Below are 17,728 nucleotides of genomic sequence, written 5' to 3' on the forward strand. Positions count from 1 at the left end.
ATACGTCAATCAATCCTAATTTATGTCACATACTAACATACCAAATCTCATTTTTTTATATAAAAAAATAATAAAGTTACAAGGGTGAGCCACTTTTGAGCCGCACCCGGTATATAATCATAAGTGTCAGGAAGTATTCACAATATTTAAAGTATAGAAAACGAATCAAAAGATTCTAAAGAAATTGTGAAAGTTTCACACTTTCCTCTCGGTATTTTAATTTAAACATCAAAAACGACACTGAAGTCTCGGCTAAAAAGTTTCACGGCTTGACACCGCCGTAAAACATAAATTGATTTATGGATTCTCGTTATTAGTCCGTATCAATGCAATGGTGCGGCGTGACAAATTAGTTTCCAACTTTTAATCAACTTTTCTGCAAAGCTCAACGATCCCAACTTGGAGAACGCAACTAACACAATTATAAACTTGCCCGAGTTAAACCGATGACTTAGTCTTGATTCTATAGGTAAGAGAAATAACCTTTTTTATATAGGGTGAATCACGGTGATCGTATGTTGAGACGGAGATTGATTTGAGTCCAGTTCGCTGGCAAGCGAACCTTTAGGTAGGCGTTTACATGTATAGGAGTGAGTCGTTATGACAATCTAGTAAGTCGGAGTGAGTAAAAATACGAAGTGTTTATTACGTAACTACTTAATCTGACGCTAGATTCCATGCGCTTGGGAACATACTCGCCTTCTGTCTTTATTCAGTACATCTTATTTTACTAAGCATGTTGACCGTACCCTTCGTACACATGAAAACCGGCACCCAAGACAAGAAATGCCGACCCTTAGTAGAAAAGTTTGCGTTGAATTTGAGGGATTTCATCTGAAAAATTATTAGTTTGGAAGAAAAGCGGCAACAAGCGGCAGAAAATAATAATATTTTAGTGCAGTCTACTGGTCGCAGCGGCCAGCCAACGGCCAGGTCGTCAGTGCGCGTTGTATTATTTGATTTAATGGTATTACATGTAGCAGCATTTGAAAATAATTTTGTCATCTGGATACATCTTTTCTCGATAGTTTATTTTTTTGATCCATCTCATGCCTTTGCTTTTGGTCCCAGTCAACAGAGCTATGAAATAGTGTTTATGACTTGTGTAATCTTAGTGTTATTGAAAAATCATATTATTGCCTCTTGGCTGTTGGGCAGTTACTCTAACAGATATGGTTTTAAGTCTACAAGTTGAATCCGCTATGGTTGCTCTAACTGAAGTTGATAGAGATCAAAATTATGTCGTTAACAGATTTAGGTGTGCATGAAGTAGAGTGCAGACCATAACTTACTAGATTTCTTGACTAGAACCAAAAGCCAAGACATGGTTTTAATGTTAAAATTCTCTTAGTAATTAATATATATAATTACGAAAATATATCAGTGTCTTCTACAAAAGCGGATATCTAAAAGAAAAATAAAGCTATTGAGATTAACCAAACTATAACTAACCAGATTAGCCTAACCTAGCCAAAAAGCAAACTATCGAGAAAAGACGAACCTAGATGATAAAATGAACCTAGATGTTAAATTCCTTGCTGTCTTAAAATATCCCACAGGGTAACCTCGTGTAATTGACAGATGGGAACTTTCTTTTTTTATTTAGAAAGAGATAATAAAAACTCAAACAATTTGTTTTATTTTTTTAATTAAGACTGTTTTTCGAGATATTATATTTAGGTATATAGGGTCAGTATATATGTATATATACATAAATGTAATGTCTAATATGTCAATATTTTCCAACATATCAAACGAGAGAAAATATTTAGTTTTAACTTCTAAAATTTAAGGCATTGTCAGACAAGGAAAACATTATATTTTCATTTGTTAAATTACTTAATAATAAACTATCAGAGATAATTGTTTTAATAAAATCTAAAATTTAACTAGGTAAAAAATGTAAAGCTGTTACTTATTTATTAAAACCTAAACGACATTTTGTATCAAGTTAGAACTCGTACAATAGGTAAAAGCTTCATCTAAAAGTAGAGTCACAGGTGTCAGAAAGCCCTCTACATGCAAAAATGCACCCTAAATATAGCCCTTACGAGTCCCATATAGAGCCGCAATGCGGTTTTTATATGACGAAGCACATCTGGACCTAAAATAAGGATATTTTAAATTTATTAGGGTACATTGTTGGGTGGAATTTAAGGGATGTAATATAATCAAAAATTCAACAATACAGAGATTTTAAGTTTAGAAAACGTATTCCATTAATACAGAAAATTATAAAATATAATATATTAAATTTATACGAAATTTCCTGCAACCTGTAATTAAATATTAGATTAGACTTATTATTTGTATCCTCCATACCTTATGCTCATTAATAATTTGCTACTTGTCATAAATTTCATAACGGTATAAATATTAGTTTTTCACTAACAAATTTATTCCACTCCTCCAACTACCAGTGGATGATACCAAGAATGTACAACTTTGAGAACTTTCAATACCGCAACCTCATTGTATTATTGAGCAACAAAAAAAATTGGAAGAGAGGAACGTTTGTTCAGCAGTTAAAAGACTGGGATCCCGAAGCTTCCAAAACCAAAGCAAGGAGAGGGAAAGGAGTATTTTTGTAGAAAACGGAAAACACTAAATACTCCAAACCAATGGGCACCCTATCCCAGCACCCTTCAGGCAGGAATCTACGGTATCGAGAGATGCGTACAATTTATCCTACATAGGAACTATCGGAAACAAGAAACAACCATTTTATCCGATAGTCAAGAAGCCTTAATACTACACGATTAAAAAATGTACTACACGACACTAAAATAATACACGATAAAAAAAACGTCAAAATCGGCTGTAGAATGATAATCGGTAATAATTTTAGCGAGGCCAAGCCCTAGCCGTAATTACTTGGCTCTTTTTTATTTTTTAATGTATATATGTATATGTTACTGTAAATGTTCGAAATACGGTAAAACCTAGGAAACCCAGCGCGCTAAACCTAGGGTTTACCAAAAGCATGTGGTAAAAGATCGAAAACTTTATTTTGCCTCCATTTCGGACTTTTACCGGACCCAAACAGTAAATCTTAGGATTTACTAAGATTAAGTCCGAAATGGAAGCAAAATAAAGAAGTTTTCGAGCTTTAACCACTTGCTTTTCCTAGGTTTAGCGCGCTTATCCTAGGTTTTACCGAATTTCGGACATTTACAGTGACATATATATGTAGTAAAAATGATTTTTAATGGTGTAGTTTAAAAGTCGAGAAAACATATTTTTTTTGGAAATAGATTTGTGTGTCTGGAAACGTTCCATCCTTTTTTAATCGTTCTATAAATAGTGTGAATTTTGACAAGATTTATGTCAAATTATTACTATTGCTAAAATTGTCACCGATTGTCATTCCCCAGCCGTCTTTGACGTCGTCTATTTTCGATCATACCGTATAATTACAAATCAACTTTGCGTTAAGTAAATATGTTATTTAAATGTTTCGAAACTGAGTTAGTTCAAACACACTTAGATTAAACTACAAGTTGTAGTTAAGCCAATGTTTTCTCTTCCAATTTAAATACGAAACTTACGTTTAACTAGAGGTTGTAGTTTATACTGTCTACACAGTTCTGTTTAAAATTAAAATCATTGGTCCTCTAATTTTTGTTTCGCATAAAAAGTTTTGGCAAATTTAATTTTCGACGTAAAAAATGGGTTTCTTTTAGAATTATCATTATCTGGCTTAAAGATATGTAACAAATATCATATAAAGAGTATGTTTCATTTTCGGAATAGGACAGGCTATTTTTTCAAACGTTGCAAATAATAAAAATACATTTAAAAGTAATACATTTAACCTCGTAACTTATATCGATTTTGATTTGTATTTATGTTAGTTTAATAATATACTTTGTACTTTTGTGCTTAGGCGTAAAAGTGCTTTACTTTTATAAATTAAAATTACTCTTTTATATTGTCAATTATGCGGCAAAAATTAATAATTTTGTACCGTTTGAAAAAAATACTATTATTTAAATCTACACCTATTCATGCTCATTTCGGTAAGTCCGAAAACCAGACACGCTATTAATCGGAGGGTTTTTTGAAAGGGTGGCATATCCTAATATATGGACAGTCATACATCTCCCTGACACATTCCTAATACCAAACAACCCTCTACAGCATTTCCCTGCGTCCTAGACAAACGTACCTTAATACCCCTCTTCTGAAAACGTCTGAATAGGCCTAAAACATTTAATCATACGCGCTGATCATTTGTCAACCTTATCACTGTCTCTTGTCTTGTAACCGACGACATTTTCTTAAAGTTGACGCGACCATTTGTTATTATTACAACCGCTGCGAGACTCTCTCCGTCTTTTCTATGGTAATGTGATTGTGTTATACTTTAACTAGATTTTATGTTTTTTCCATAGCAACTGTTAAAATTGCCTTATATCTATCAAAAATAGACGATAATATAGTACTTTAACCGCAAGGGTAGATTAAATGATTTTTTAATTGCTTCCGTTTTTGAAAATGTTTGTATTCCTTTTCATAAGTTATTCGGGATTTAAATGGAAGTAGTTTGGATATGGCGTTGGTCGCCTCAGTCTGAATATCTGTTGGCAATTTACTTATTTCGTTTTGAGCCATTTCTGGCTCCAATTCAATCAGCAATCGACCCGAAAGAGAATTAAAAAATATTGATTCAAAACTGACAACTAAAGAGACAGCTTTATTTATGGGTCAAATTACATAGAAACCAACGCCAACCCAGCACAATATTTTTTCTACTCGTAATAAATTCCTTGAAATATTAATTTCTGAATATTTTTTAAAACGTAACTCGCTATGGAAAAAAATATTGTTTTATACACGACGATAAAATTGCATTATCGTCTCCCGAAATTAATTTTAATTAATTAATCTTTTCGGTCGACGATAAAATACCATTTTATCGTCTTGTATAAAATAAATATTATTTTATAACTCTATTTATAACCTAATTAACATATCGGCAACAAAAAATATATGTCATATTCTATGGCATCAATTCAATTCATGATATACTTTATCGAGAAAGCGAGTTTAGGAAATATTGGAATTACAGTTAGGATAAGAGCTAAAAAAAGGGAATGTTAATCACCGCGACCTTATAAATCTATTGTGTCCCTTTCCTGGAGTTATAACTTATCATACAGCGTCAGGGCTTTGAGAAAAGCCAGTATCTGAAACGGTTTTAGAGAGAGTAGTTCTCCATCTCCGATATTAGTCGTACCAAAGTTGTTTATGGCACAAATGGTTGTCGTCTCGGCGCACTCAATGATGAGGTGTTCTGGTATTTCCCTATTTTCCCCACAGAACCTGCATTTGGCGTTTTTACTTAGCTTCAATCTACTGAGGTGTTCATTGACGAGACAGTTTCCTCTTAAAAACCTCGGGACAATCCCAAGACTGTTCTTACTTAAATCAAGGAAAATCTTTGATTATACTCGGTCATAAGTTCTGAGAAATATTTTCGAGTGTCTTGCACCATTGGAGGATTTCGATTCCAGGTTATGGATGGAGTCTTCCAGGTTCTTGAGTTCCGATTTAAGTTGGTTTCCATTTGGGAAGCAGAATGATTCTGGTTCAGTTAGTGGAGTATTTGCTCACTTCCTAGCTAGATTATTGTTTGCTTTTTCATTACCTTCTATCTCTTGGCGGACTGACACCCAGAGTAAGAGGACTTTATTTTCTTTGCCTAATTTGTTCAGCTTCTCTAGATATTAACAAAGAATATTAATTTAATTTACTAAGTTGATCGCTTTTAATGATGCTTGTCTATCGAATAAGATGGCTATTTCCTGTTTCCTATCTATATATGATGAGTTGTGCGCATCTTTCTATAGAGTAGATTTCTGCCTGAAGGATGCTGGGGTAGATGTCCATTGGTTCGGAGTATTTAGTTTTTGAACGTTTCTCTCTGTTTATTGCTCAACTACAGTGAAGTTTTTCTCAAAGTTGTACATTCACTGGTAGTTTGGATTGGTTGTAGAGTGGAATTTTCCTTTTGAGGGTGTTACAAGCTCCTGAGCTGACATTCAAGTGATATCAAAATCGTAAACTTTTGACATAACTGGTTTGTAGTCTTGACATAACTGGTCTTGGGTGCCGATTTTCGAGTGTACGAAGAGTACGGTCAACACGCTTAGCAAAATAAGATGTACTGAATAAAGACAGAAGGCAAGTACTTTCCCAAGCGCATGGAATCTAGCGTCAGATTAAGTGGTTATGTAATAAATACTTCGTATTTTTGCTCCCTCCGACTTACTAGATTGCCATTGCGATTCACTCCTATACATGTAAACGCCGACCCAAAGTTTCGCTTGCCAGCAGGGTATGTTCATTAAATAGAATACTGATACTAATATTGCATTCGCATGTAATAACACATTGACATAAAGATCTCGTATGCACCTTCAAGTTATTAACATAAACATTTATGTAAACTATTAAGTAAATGTATTAATTTAGTGTTTATTATTTCAGTGACTGACGCCATTTTTTTTCGATCGTATGGTAACAAGACTTAATGACAAGATTTATTAGTAGACTTTCGTCAAGAAATGAACCCGTCGCATATAGTCATTTTTGATTATGATAGAATTAAAATTTAATTTATATGACTATTCGTACATTTCAAGAGAACTAATGAAATAAGAATAAAAATAAAATAAGTTATAAAAAACGACTGCATTCAGAAATAACCTCATTAATTATTTATTATTTATTTTTCACTTTTTCAAAAACAGGCATTAGCGAAAGCAAAGTGAATAAAAATTAATTGCTCCTATAGTATTTAGTTAAATTTTCTTCAAGCCAATTAAAAATTTTAAAGGCATTTATAGAAAGATTCAAAAATAATTTACCCATTCAACAAATTTTTTGCGAGAAATATCCTCTTTATAGTTTTGAAAACTTGAATATTCCGTTCCAAGTTCATATTTTCTACGATTTAAACAGCATTTCAGGGACCGATTCGTAACCAAAACTCGGAGTGCCACTAATTCCTTTGAAGTATATTAAGCATTAATTCTTATTAAATGCATTAACTCAAATATATCTTGGTTTTGTTGAGAACTTCGTAGATATTTAAGGTCCTCTGGATGCCTCTAAGGCTTTTCTTCATTAAAGACGAAAATACGTTAAATTAGTTGCAAAAGAAAAGGCATTAATTGAGGAGTTTTGGGTGGCTCTGATTAAGCTGCATGTAATAATTTATCTTAGTTGGAGTTAGAATAAAGAGCCACATTGTGCCTCTGTTATTTTGAAAATAAACTATTTATAGAGTACATAAATAAAATAGGTTGTATTTGGAATATCTTCGTTTTAAAATAATGATTAATTTTAAACAGGTACATAATTATAATTTATTTTAGAATATGTTCCTAAAATATTTAATCACTAGTTGATTAAAAAAAGTATACCATTAATATTGCAAATTGTATTTCATCCTGTCACAGTATAGGTACTTCCATTTATTTTTTTGATTATGTAACGAACACTTTGTTTACATTTGTTTCGACCAACTGCTTGAATCCATTTTTGCTTTTGATCAAATTGGTGTGAGAAACTATGAAGCTATAAAATATTGTTTCGGGAGAGTTGAATATCCGGGAAAGTTGAGTTATTGAATGTAATTGCACCCAACAACGCCCTAATTACGCTCTCCTTTACGAGTTAACATTTTTGGGTAATTTTATTAACATTTGAAATTGTCACAACACAACACGACGCCTAGTTAATTAATCTTCACTTATTTTTTACTACCCGAAACGGCGTTACATCACACAAACCTGGTACCTGAGTGTTTTTTAGTTTAGTCAAGAACTGTACTAGTGAAAAACTAAAATACTTAAATATTATGACAAAGCCACAATTTCAATATTATTTTAATGCGATCAACATGAACTGTAACCGGGACGGCGCGGCAGCGGCGCGGCTTGAAATACGTAGTGAAAATTTCTGATTTTTGCCGTATACAGCGCTGCGGTCGGAATTCTTTGAAATTAACTGAAATGCATCAAGCCTATAGATACAATTGACCACCGCAAGCTGTTGCTATGCTATTCTACGTAAGTACAAAGTATACTTAAAACCACTAATTTGTTCCACTAACTTCGAGGTCCTGGCTAAAGCTTTAAAGTTTATTTTTTTAAAAATAGTAATTTCGTTTTTAAATTAATAATTGTGATTTTTAGTGTATAAATAGATGGCAGGGTTTATTTAAGCTATGCTATAAAACTATGCAAGATATTCAAATTATTACTTACCGTTGATTGACAAAAAAAATAATTTATATAAACAGATATATGTTATTTATCGCTAACTTATGATATCAACACGTAAAATGTATACATATAAATTATTTTATTTGCACAAATAATTTTAAAATTGTTAATTATTGTTGTAAATAAAAAATTAGCATTCTGTACAAAGCGCACTATATTTAAAAATATGTTTTAAAGCTCGTTTAGTATTTAAAAATATATTTTAATTCAATCCGCGTAAATCAATTGTTGATATTTTATTGAAACAGTAGCAATTTTAATAAATTAGAGCGCACTACCAATGGCTAAAAAATTTATTTCATAGAAACATTAATTGTAAAATATGTTTCTTTTAATTATCGAAAAAATATTTGTCAACAAAAATTGTACATATAATATATTCTATATTAAAATTCGATGATATACATAATATGTTCATTACAGTGAACATTAAATATTAAAAACAATTTTAGATTTTCTTTTATTCTTTTTAATAACTCTCTATAATTTTGAATTAGTGTCGTTAATATAATTTATAGATATTTATTTATTACTAGTTGAAGCCTGGCGCATCCGCCACGACATCAGGAAAAGAAATACTTTTTATTTTTTGTTTAATTAAATGAAAAACAAAAAATCCGGCGACGACAGTTTTTAGAAGAGCCAATTAGCTATCTTTTATTTAAAAAAGCAACTTTCTAGAGCAAGTCGTTACTTCAGTAGAGACGACACAGATAAACATTAGCATTTTATACAGAGAAGACCAGTCTACTAGTAACATAGCAAGTTGCCGGACGAATTTACGTTTACCCAATTTGCGTTCGTACTCGAGATTCACTGCCGGCTAGTCGGCTACTCAGGCAGTACGCAGTTGCAGTTGTATGCTTGGACGGGTCGGTCGTGACAGACTAGGAATACGACGCGAGGAGTGCCGAGTATTTATTATTTTCATTTTAAGTGTTTACCTTCACTTAAGGTAACATTTAAAATAAAAATACTTAAATCTTTATTATTTGAGTGTGTTTACAAGCCAAAACTAAAAATAAATAAATTCTCTAAACCCAAAAAAAAACTAAAATATTACTCTAAATAAAAAAAAGTTATAACAAGTGTTGAAAAAGACCACCTTCTTGTGCTAGCCAGAAGCCTTGGCGGTCGTAAAATCCCCGTCTGACATTGGCTAACATATTAGGGCTAATAGTTTGGAAAGCCTCTCGTATTTTTACTTGAAGCTCATCCAGATTATTAGCCCTATTATGACCATACACTTTAGGTTTTACATAACCCCACAAAAAGAAATCATTGGGAGAAAGATCTGGTGATCTAGCGGGCCACAAAATAATTCCATATCCACTAATTAAACGGTTAAACTCCTGTTCTTCATTAATCAACACATCAGGCTTCTTATGCTTTTGTGGGGATACGCACCCATGTGTTTCAAAATTATCAATAACTCTTGATATAGTAGGTAAAGATAGAATTGCCCTGTTTACAAAAGTTAGCGGAAAAATTGTTTGTATATCCCGATAATACCTATTTTGGAAATACCATTTTACAATTTGAATTTTCTCACGAACTTCGTAAACATCCATTATTTTACTTAAAAAATAAATTTTACACGAAAACTGTCGCGAGAATCTATATATTCGTTTTGGCTATTAAAACACGAATAAATACAAATTATGAAACATTCTTATCACATATCTACCTATTTTTATTTTATAGCATTTTTTCGCCTGTTTTTTATCCGGCGGACGGGTATACGCTAATTAGTCCGGTTCTACCTATATGTTACTACTACGGTGGTCCGGTCTGTATATTATGTAGATTTATAATGTGGGCATAATATTTTGTTTTCTGAGTAGTTATATTGTATAGTTCAACATATTTATAAACTTGAAATTAAATAAAATATCTAAATATCTTAAAATGATTTAAGGTATTGTTTCTCTGTGCTGTCATCAGTTAATGTGTGCGAGTAGCGTTATTTACATAATGAGAATATTAGATCAATTGAAAAAACTACTTATAATTCTCTAGTTAGATAGAGGCAGGTGATATTTGATCAGCTGACTATGATCGAAAAAAAAGGCGTTTAGTTGGCTTGAAAATATAAAACGAGAGCGATCTTCATTTCATAGCCATCGCTGACCTCGTTTTTTTTTCGATCATACGGTATTATATTACACAGAAATTGAAACTAAATTGGAGGAATTCATAACCAATATTAAATCGGAAATTATTAATCATCTTGCGTGGAATGCACGAAATGGCATTTTGAAACCTAGTTTTGCCATCTAATATTTTTTTTTTAAAACGTCTCTTTTGCGACGTAACTGACAATATAAAAAAGTCATTTTAACGCCCAGGCGTAAAAATAAAGAACTTTTACGCCTAAACAGAAGTGTGAAAATAAATATATTATCAAACTGTCTAATTTCATTAAACTGTATAATTTCTCGATATATAATTACCTACAAGGTGCTTATAAGTTATTACTTTTAAATATTTTTATATTACTTGCATTTTTGCATTTACACAACAAAAATATTTTTGACGTTTAAAAAAACCTGTTCTATTCGGTGTAAAAATTACTTTTTGTGCTTCGTCTGTAACGTCAACCGTACAGCCTCACACAAACAGTATCATTTTTATTCTAAATAAAACAATATACTTTAAATTACCTTTGCCAACAACATATAAATAAAGGTATAGAAATAGGAAGATATTTGAGTTTTGCCAAGTACATAATTTTTCATAATCTATAAATCTATGACTCACCCTTTCTCCTCTAGCGTCTTTGTACGTAATCCATTGTCCCAAAGAATGCCTCCAGTATTCGACTAAAAATGCTTCAGCGTATTCTTGACCCTGTCCATTACCAAATCGTCCTTGCGTTTCTGTCCACGTCATTAGATGATTTTTTTGCAGATCTACTTCAAGATATTCCTTTACATCACTGCTAATTTGTGCTTTGGGACACCACGCACCACCATTCTTTTCTTGTCGTATTCTGTAACAAATAAATAAAATTATGATGGATTTAATCAGAGAATACGTTTAAAAATGAGCTGTTTTTGTTTTACAATTTCTATAAATATTCCAGTATTGGCTTGGTGCATTTCAGCAGATTTTTAAAATTTCACAGCAGCGCTCGGTGCGGGAGAAATCAGAATTTTTCATGCATTTCTCTGAAAGCTCTGGTATGTTTATGATATATATTTTAAGTATTTTAGTTTTTAAAGACTTACTTTGTTATTTATGGCAAAATATAAATTACTTTTAAGCTAACAATAAAACAGAAAAATGTTAATTAAACATTAAGTGTTTTAAATAATAAAAAGAGAAACTAGAATAACACACATACAACTATTTTGGCCGAATTTGATTAAATAAATTATGCAATTGTTTGGTGCATAAAAATACATAATAAACTTTATATCCTTGATTTATTCAATTTAATTTTACAAAAATGTGAACGTCGTATCTCGAAAGTTTATGCATAAAGCTTTATTGTAACTTTTATAGCAGTTTTACTACATATTGTTACTTCCAATACGCCATTAAAATATTTTAACGACAGACCTCAAACTATTTTATAAGTAAAAAAGTTTCTTCTGCAATTTTTAATTTTAACTTTTCACGTTGGAAAACTGGAGACTTACTTCGTGTACTTTCTCAACCTCAAAACCAAAGAAAAACAAGATTAAAATAAAAAGAAATATGGCTGGGTGATGGCTCTTGCCGTAACACTAACGCAAAGTTGCATGCTTACTATCCATACCTGTAAATTTCAATGGTCCGACATTTCTGGGTAAAACGAATTTTAATTTATTATATACGGCTTTTCTTTTTCCTTTTTGTAAGAAAAGTATGTTAAGCTGTATTTATACAGGGTGGTCCGAATTGTGTTCGGTAAACTTCGACAGCATATTCTGCAAATAAAATTAAATAGAAAGTTCGTATACACTTATGTCCTTTCCTCGTTTAAGAGACACAGGGTGTAGAAATTTCATTTTTATTTTGATTTTTTCAAAATAACGTCTGAACTAATGCCGATATATTGGTGTCTGGGTATTTTTTGACATGGGAAATTTGATTTTGCTCTCAATGTGATTCCTGTTTGTAGGGGGTACCACCTACACGTTTTCGAACTGGTCTGAAGAGTAATAACATTTCGCCAGTACTTTTTTAAAACCTACTTAGTTACAAAATATACATTTCTACCGTTTTTTACGTAAAAAAAGCCTCTTGGGATAAATCGTTATGACTAGTCATTCTCAAGATACTTGGAATATTAATGATAAATACATGTCAAACACAAAAAATCAACATGTTGACTAGATTGGTAGTTAATCTATGAACTTTTTTTTCTATACCAAATTCTGATCAAGACGTTTCTGTTAAACCTTTAGCATAAAAACATTTCAAATTTATTATTCCATTAGAATAACTATCTAATCAACAACCAATTTTGGGCAATGATGATTTATATTAATTATTTCGATTTTTATTAATATATTATTAATTATTTTCGAAACAATTTAGGACAAAAATCTATACAAACTTTTTACTTATTTTTATTTACAGAATATGTCCCCGAACTTTCCCGGTTACAATTCGGAGCATCCTCTATATAGATAAGATTAGGAAGAGACCAGATAGTAACCAGATATTGATCTGTACAACATTGTCAATTAATATTAACTAATTGCAAAGATATATGTTCCATATTAGCTGAGCTATATTAGTTCAATTAGTAGTAATGTATCAATAACATCGTGTATATATATTTTCTTTGGTAATTAATAATTCTCTTAATGTACTCTAGTATAACATACCCAGTATACATAGACAGTGGGACGACAGAATTGTCAAACAAAGTTGAAGAGGTAAGATTTTGGTCAACTGTATAACAGCTTAAATGAAATAAAAGCACCTACATTGTGTAGGCAATATTAAGGAAATTTGAGAAGAATAGGTTACGTAAATCAAACACTAAATTTGTAAATAGCAGTACTTATTTTATTAAATGAAATTAAGTGTGCCGACCTCTGCCTAGAATTCACAAAGGAAAAGAGCACGGCAGAGAAAACCTTGATAACCTATTCCAAAGAATTCAACTATGGTGTTCTGACCTTTAACAAAATAATAATAAATGATTTACATACTGTCCTCATATCAAGGTATGTAGTCTAATACATTCAAAACATGCTACATTTAATACATTCAAAACTGAAGAGGTTTTTGTTTGTTACCCGCAAGTACTGAGGTCTCTGGATGCGAGGCTCGCAGCTAAGGTGCCAATATCTTTAGACTATGAATTATTTTCTTTTTTCGTTTTGAATGCTCACTTAGTGAGCAGTCAATACCAATACGCAACATAGATATTCGCCCAGTCACGGTTGGATAGTATTAATACAGTCATCAAGTCAATACTCGCTACAGTAGTCATTTAGTCACACTAAATCATACTGAACTAAAGACATCGGCACGAATAGACAGTAGCTGGTTTCAGTTAGATTACTTTTAAACTGAAATTTTTCGCATCGTAAATCGAAACCAAAAAATACATACACTTGTATAATAATTATTAATAATAAATAATTCTCAGATGCAAAAAATAAGAGAAAACTTTAGCACAGAATATTGCTACAGGAATATACACTATATGCTTTAGTTAACTCTAGTTAAATAATGAGCAACCCAACCCTACAAATCAAACTACCAACAATGCGCCTCGAACGGTAGTCTAAAAGCTATTACCTAACACCTATCATCTCTGTCCGTTGTCTCATTTCCCTCTCTCTAGTTTGCGAATGAATATTTTAAAAATCAATAATGATTTATGTATACAGAGCGTCTTAAAACTGAATATATTGAATTTATAGAAACATGTTTATTTTTAAATCTGCGGGCTATCTCAGTGCGCAGTTTTAAATAGTATTTACAATTATAAAAATATTATTTACCATCGGTTATATTTGATAAAGGAAACTTATTAGACAAGTAGGGTCTGACATTTTAGTGCCCTTTCTTTTCGATTAAACTATAAATAAAATGAAATCTTGTTAGTAAAAGGTTGAACCGTCGAAACCGCATTAGCTGAAATCTATCCGCTATTAGGGCGGTTTATTTGGATTTGTTTCCATCCGTAAGTTACGATCCACCTCCGAACACTTCTGGTGATTTAAATCTATTTCGTTTAAAAAGATTAATGTTTCCGGTAAAAATCTTTCAGGCTACGGATAAAATTGACCCAGTTTCTTCAAGTTTACCTCCTCTACCGTAACTAATGGAAATAACTAGATTAAGACATGAAATTCTTGGAGCAGTCGAATTCAAAAAGCCTTATAAAAGTGATGTAATGATCAATTTACATACTATGGTATTTCTTTATTGTTGGTATAGGCTTGGTGCATTTTCCGCCGGTGTTGCCACCATCGGAGAATATCGTAAACAACTAATATACACAAATACACGGGTTTAAATAGCGAGTATACGAAAATTTATTATTTAATTATTCTAAAAGTGTTAGGAAGTATAATTTATGTCAACATTCTATAAAGAAAAATAAAGAAGTTAATATTTTGATATCTTCAGAAGGTCCAACTTGTATTATAATTTATTATTCCAGTTAAAAAAACTTTCTAGATGAGTTAAACAACGGTAGCGATCATAGTTTTAATCACCGGTTTTGCTAGTGGGGCATAATTAGGGCTATTTCGGCTATAACAAAATTTTTTAAAGGTACATAATTATAATTTTAAAAGATGTTCATAAAACATTTAATCATTAGTCGATTAAAAAAAAGTATACCATTAATATTACAAATTATATTTTATCCTCGCATAATATATGTATATGTTTACTCATATATACAGGTTGTTAATTTGTTTATTACTAGCGGCAAGAGCTTTATGGTTGAAATATGGCAACCCCGGCATTATATCGACAAAAGAAACACATCTTCTATATTTTCACTTATTTACGGCTCCCTGTATAATCTCTCACTGTCTCTAATCTAATAAATATATAAAAACTCAAAATAACTGAATTTTACATAAATTGAATATTTCAAATAATATTAAAAGAATTTTTATTGAAGTACATTAAATAAATATTTTAATATAATCACGATCTGCTATATTGCTGTGCAAATTCGAAAGCAAATTAAATATCAAATTCGAAAATTAATTACAACGAAAATCACATATTAGCTATTAATTTTTTGCGATGCTACAAAAATAAATTAAATTTGTATGCAGAATCGTTTAAGTTCTCAGCAAGTAATTTATTCTGTAGCTAGCCGAACGGAAGCAATAATGAAACAGAACAAAATAAATAGTTTTGATAAATACTAATGTTGGAAACTGTAGTTAGGTGCGGCAATTTTCATGGGTAAATGTACATCTGCTGTCTGGACAAAAATAGTCGCTCTGCGGAAAAATCTGAATAATTTGTATTAATCAATTTGATGCAGTTCCTGTCAATACCACAATTCTATCAAACAGAGAATATTATAGCAACGTGTATATACATTTATTTTAAAAATATAGAACGTTTTGTATCATATATTTTAATTTATTTTACGCTATGTTATTTTTTTGTTGTGAGTATTTTCGGATTTGAAAATGTATTTGTCAGATAATAATTAAATGTTTATAAATCATTTTTTCAGCTTTTATAAAGTAAGTAACAAATTTTCCCTAAATACTTAAAGTTTTACAACATATTTTTTTCAATGAGAGTTTCAAATTTAGAAATAAATTAAAGGTGCATTCAGGCTGAGAGCGTCGAGCATCGCGTCGCGTTTAGGTCGCGTCCGCGTGTTGAAATGGAATCAATTCACTTAACTTAAATTAGATCGTTCAGGCAGACAGCGTCGCGTTTGGCGTTGCGCTAGCGTCTGCTGAGCGTCGGGGCTCGAGTTCAAAGGGGCGGACGCGACGCAAACGCGACGCAACGCTAGACGCTCTCAGCCTGAATGTACGAGGTTGGAACCTTTAGTGTTACATCAGCAAAATAAAATACTAATAAATTACAATACACCAAAACACTTTACTTTGCACTGGAAGCGCGTTTCGCAGACTATATTAGTTATCAACAGATGATTAAACCCCAAAACAACAAATTTTTGAACAGCGGGACGGTACGGCAATTGTCTAATTTTTGAAGTAGTGGCTAAAAATCAGTTTAATATTTTCCAAGAGTATAGTTTAGGTACGTGGATAATATATTTGCTTGCTGCTACGCGCAATGTTTGTTAAATTGTTTATACGGTATAATATAAAGAGTAAAAAACGCTCTTTTATACAAGCCCCGTTCGTTGGATTCCGTTCATCCAGTCCGGAGTTATTAATATTTAAATGAAAACAGATCTAACCTTCCCCCACCACTTTATTTTGGCAGATAAGGGAAAATTGTTCCAACAAAAAATATTCAAAATTTACTGAAGATTATGAAGCTATTATTTATAGTAGGTACCCCTTATCTATGCAAAATTTTGTAAAAAATCATTTTTCTTATTTTTTATAGCAGTTGCGCCCTCTAGCGGCCGTTCTGCGAACTTGAAAATAATTTCCAACAATTTCTCATAGCCTCTTTAGTTGCAAATATCTTTTTCCGGAGGCCCTACGGCTAATACTGACCGAGATACAGCCGAGAGCTATTCTTAGTGGGACACCCTTTACAGGATGTCCCACTTTTTTGTCTAATGGAAGATGCCGTAAAGAAAATTTTCATAGCCCTCTTCGTTTCTGAGCTACAGGGTCTTTTTGAAAATTTTGCAATTTGGGACACCCCCTGTATCTCCGTTATTGTTAAAGGTACCGAAAAGGTGAAAATTGTTGATTGTGGAACTTCTTACGTAGAATACAGTGGCGTAGTCTGTTATTATACGAAAAGAATATTTTTAAAGATATGAACTAAAGTTATGTTTTCTTAAATTGAACACTCTGTGTATGTAAATTACATGATCTGGTATGTAAATTACATGATCTGGCTTACCATAACCTTCTCAAAAAAAAAATATATCACTCTATATTTATTTTCAGTATTTACTGCAATATTTAAAAGTTTTTATTAAAAGATCATATATATTAGTAGGCCATTGATTGCTATTTTTAATCTTGGAAGCTATCGTACCGGAACTTTTAGATATTTCTTTAGCTAATTTACGTGAGATATTCTTTAATGAAGATAGGGCTTCTACTCACAACTTCGAAAATATTAGAATTTTGTTAAATTATTATTTCTCAGATCAATGAATTGGAACCATAGACCCATATGATGGCCTCCCTGGTTCCCGTGTTTGTCCGTTCGCGATTTCTGATTTTTGGGAATTTTTGAAATATGAAATAGTATCGTGGCAACTACAACAATGTCGAACACTTGGAAAATGCTTTAATAATGCAAGCTTTTAGATATTTGCAAATTCATCCAGTTATAATAAA

General features: G+C 31.7%; 1 protein-coding gene across 1 annotated transcript in view; it reads right to left on the reverse strand.

The window, feature by feature from the left end:
• The window catches only part of LOC115887290 (discoidin domain-containing receptor 2-like), a 523,559-nt gene that overhangs the window by 211,207 nt on the left and 294,624 nt on the right, over positions 1-17,728 (reverse strand). The window contains exon 5 of the mRNA XM_030906681.1: positions 11,055-11,286. Within this exon, the coding sequence (XP_030762541.1) occupies positions 11,055-11,286 (232 nt within the window). The remainder of the gene's footprint in view (positions 1-11,054; positions 11,287-17,728) is intronic.

This window comes from Sitophilus oryzae, unplaced genomic scaffold (assembly GCF_002938485.1).
Source record: "Sitophilus oryzae breed Bouriz unplaced genomic scaffold, Soryzae_2.0 scaffold_562_pilon_pilon, whole genome shotgun sequence".
In the NCBI taxonomy this organism is placed as follows: domain Eukaryota; kingdom Metazoa; phylum Arthropoda; class Insecta; order Coleoptera; family Curculionidae; genus Sitophilus; species Sitophilus oryzae.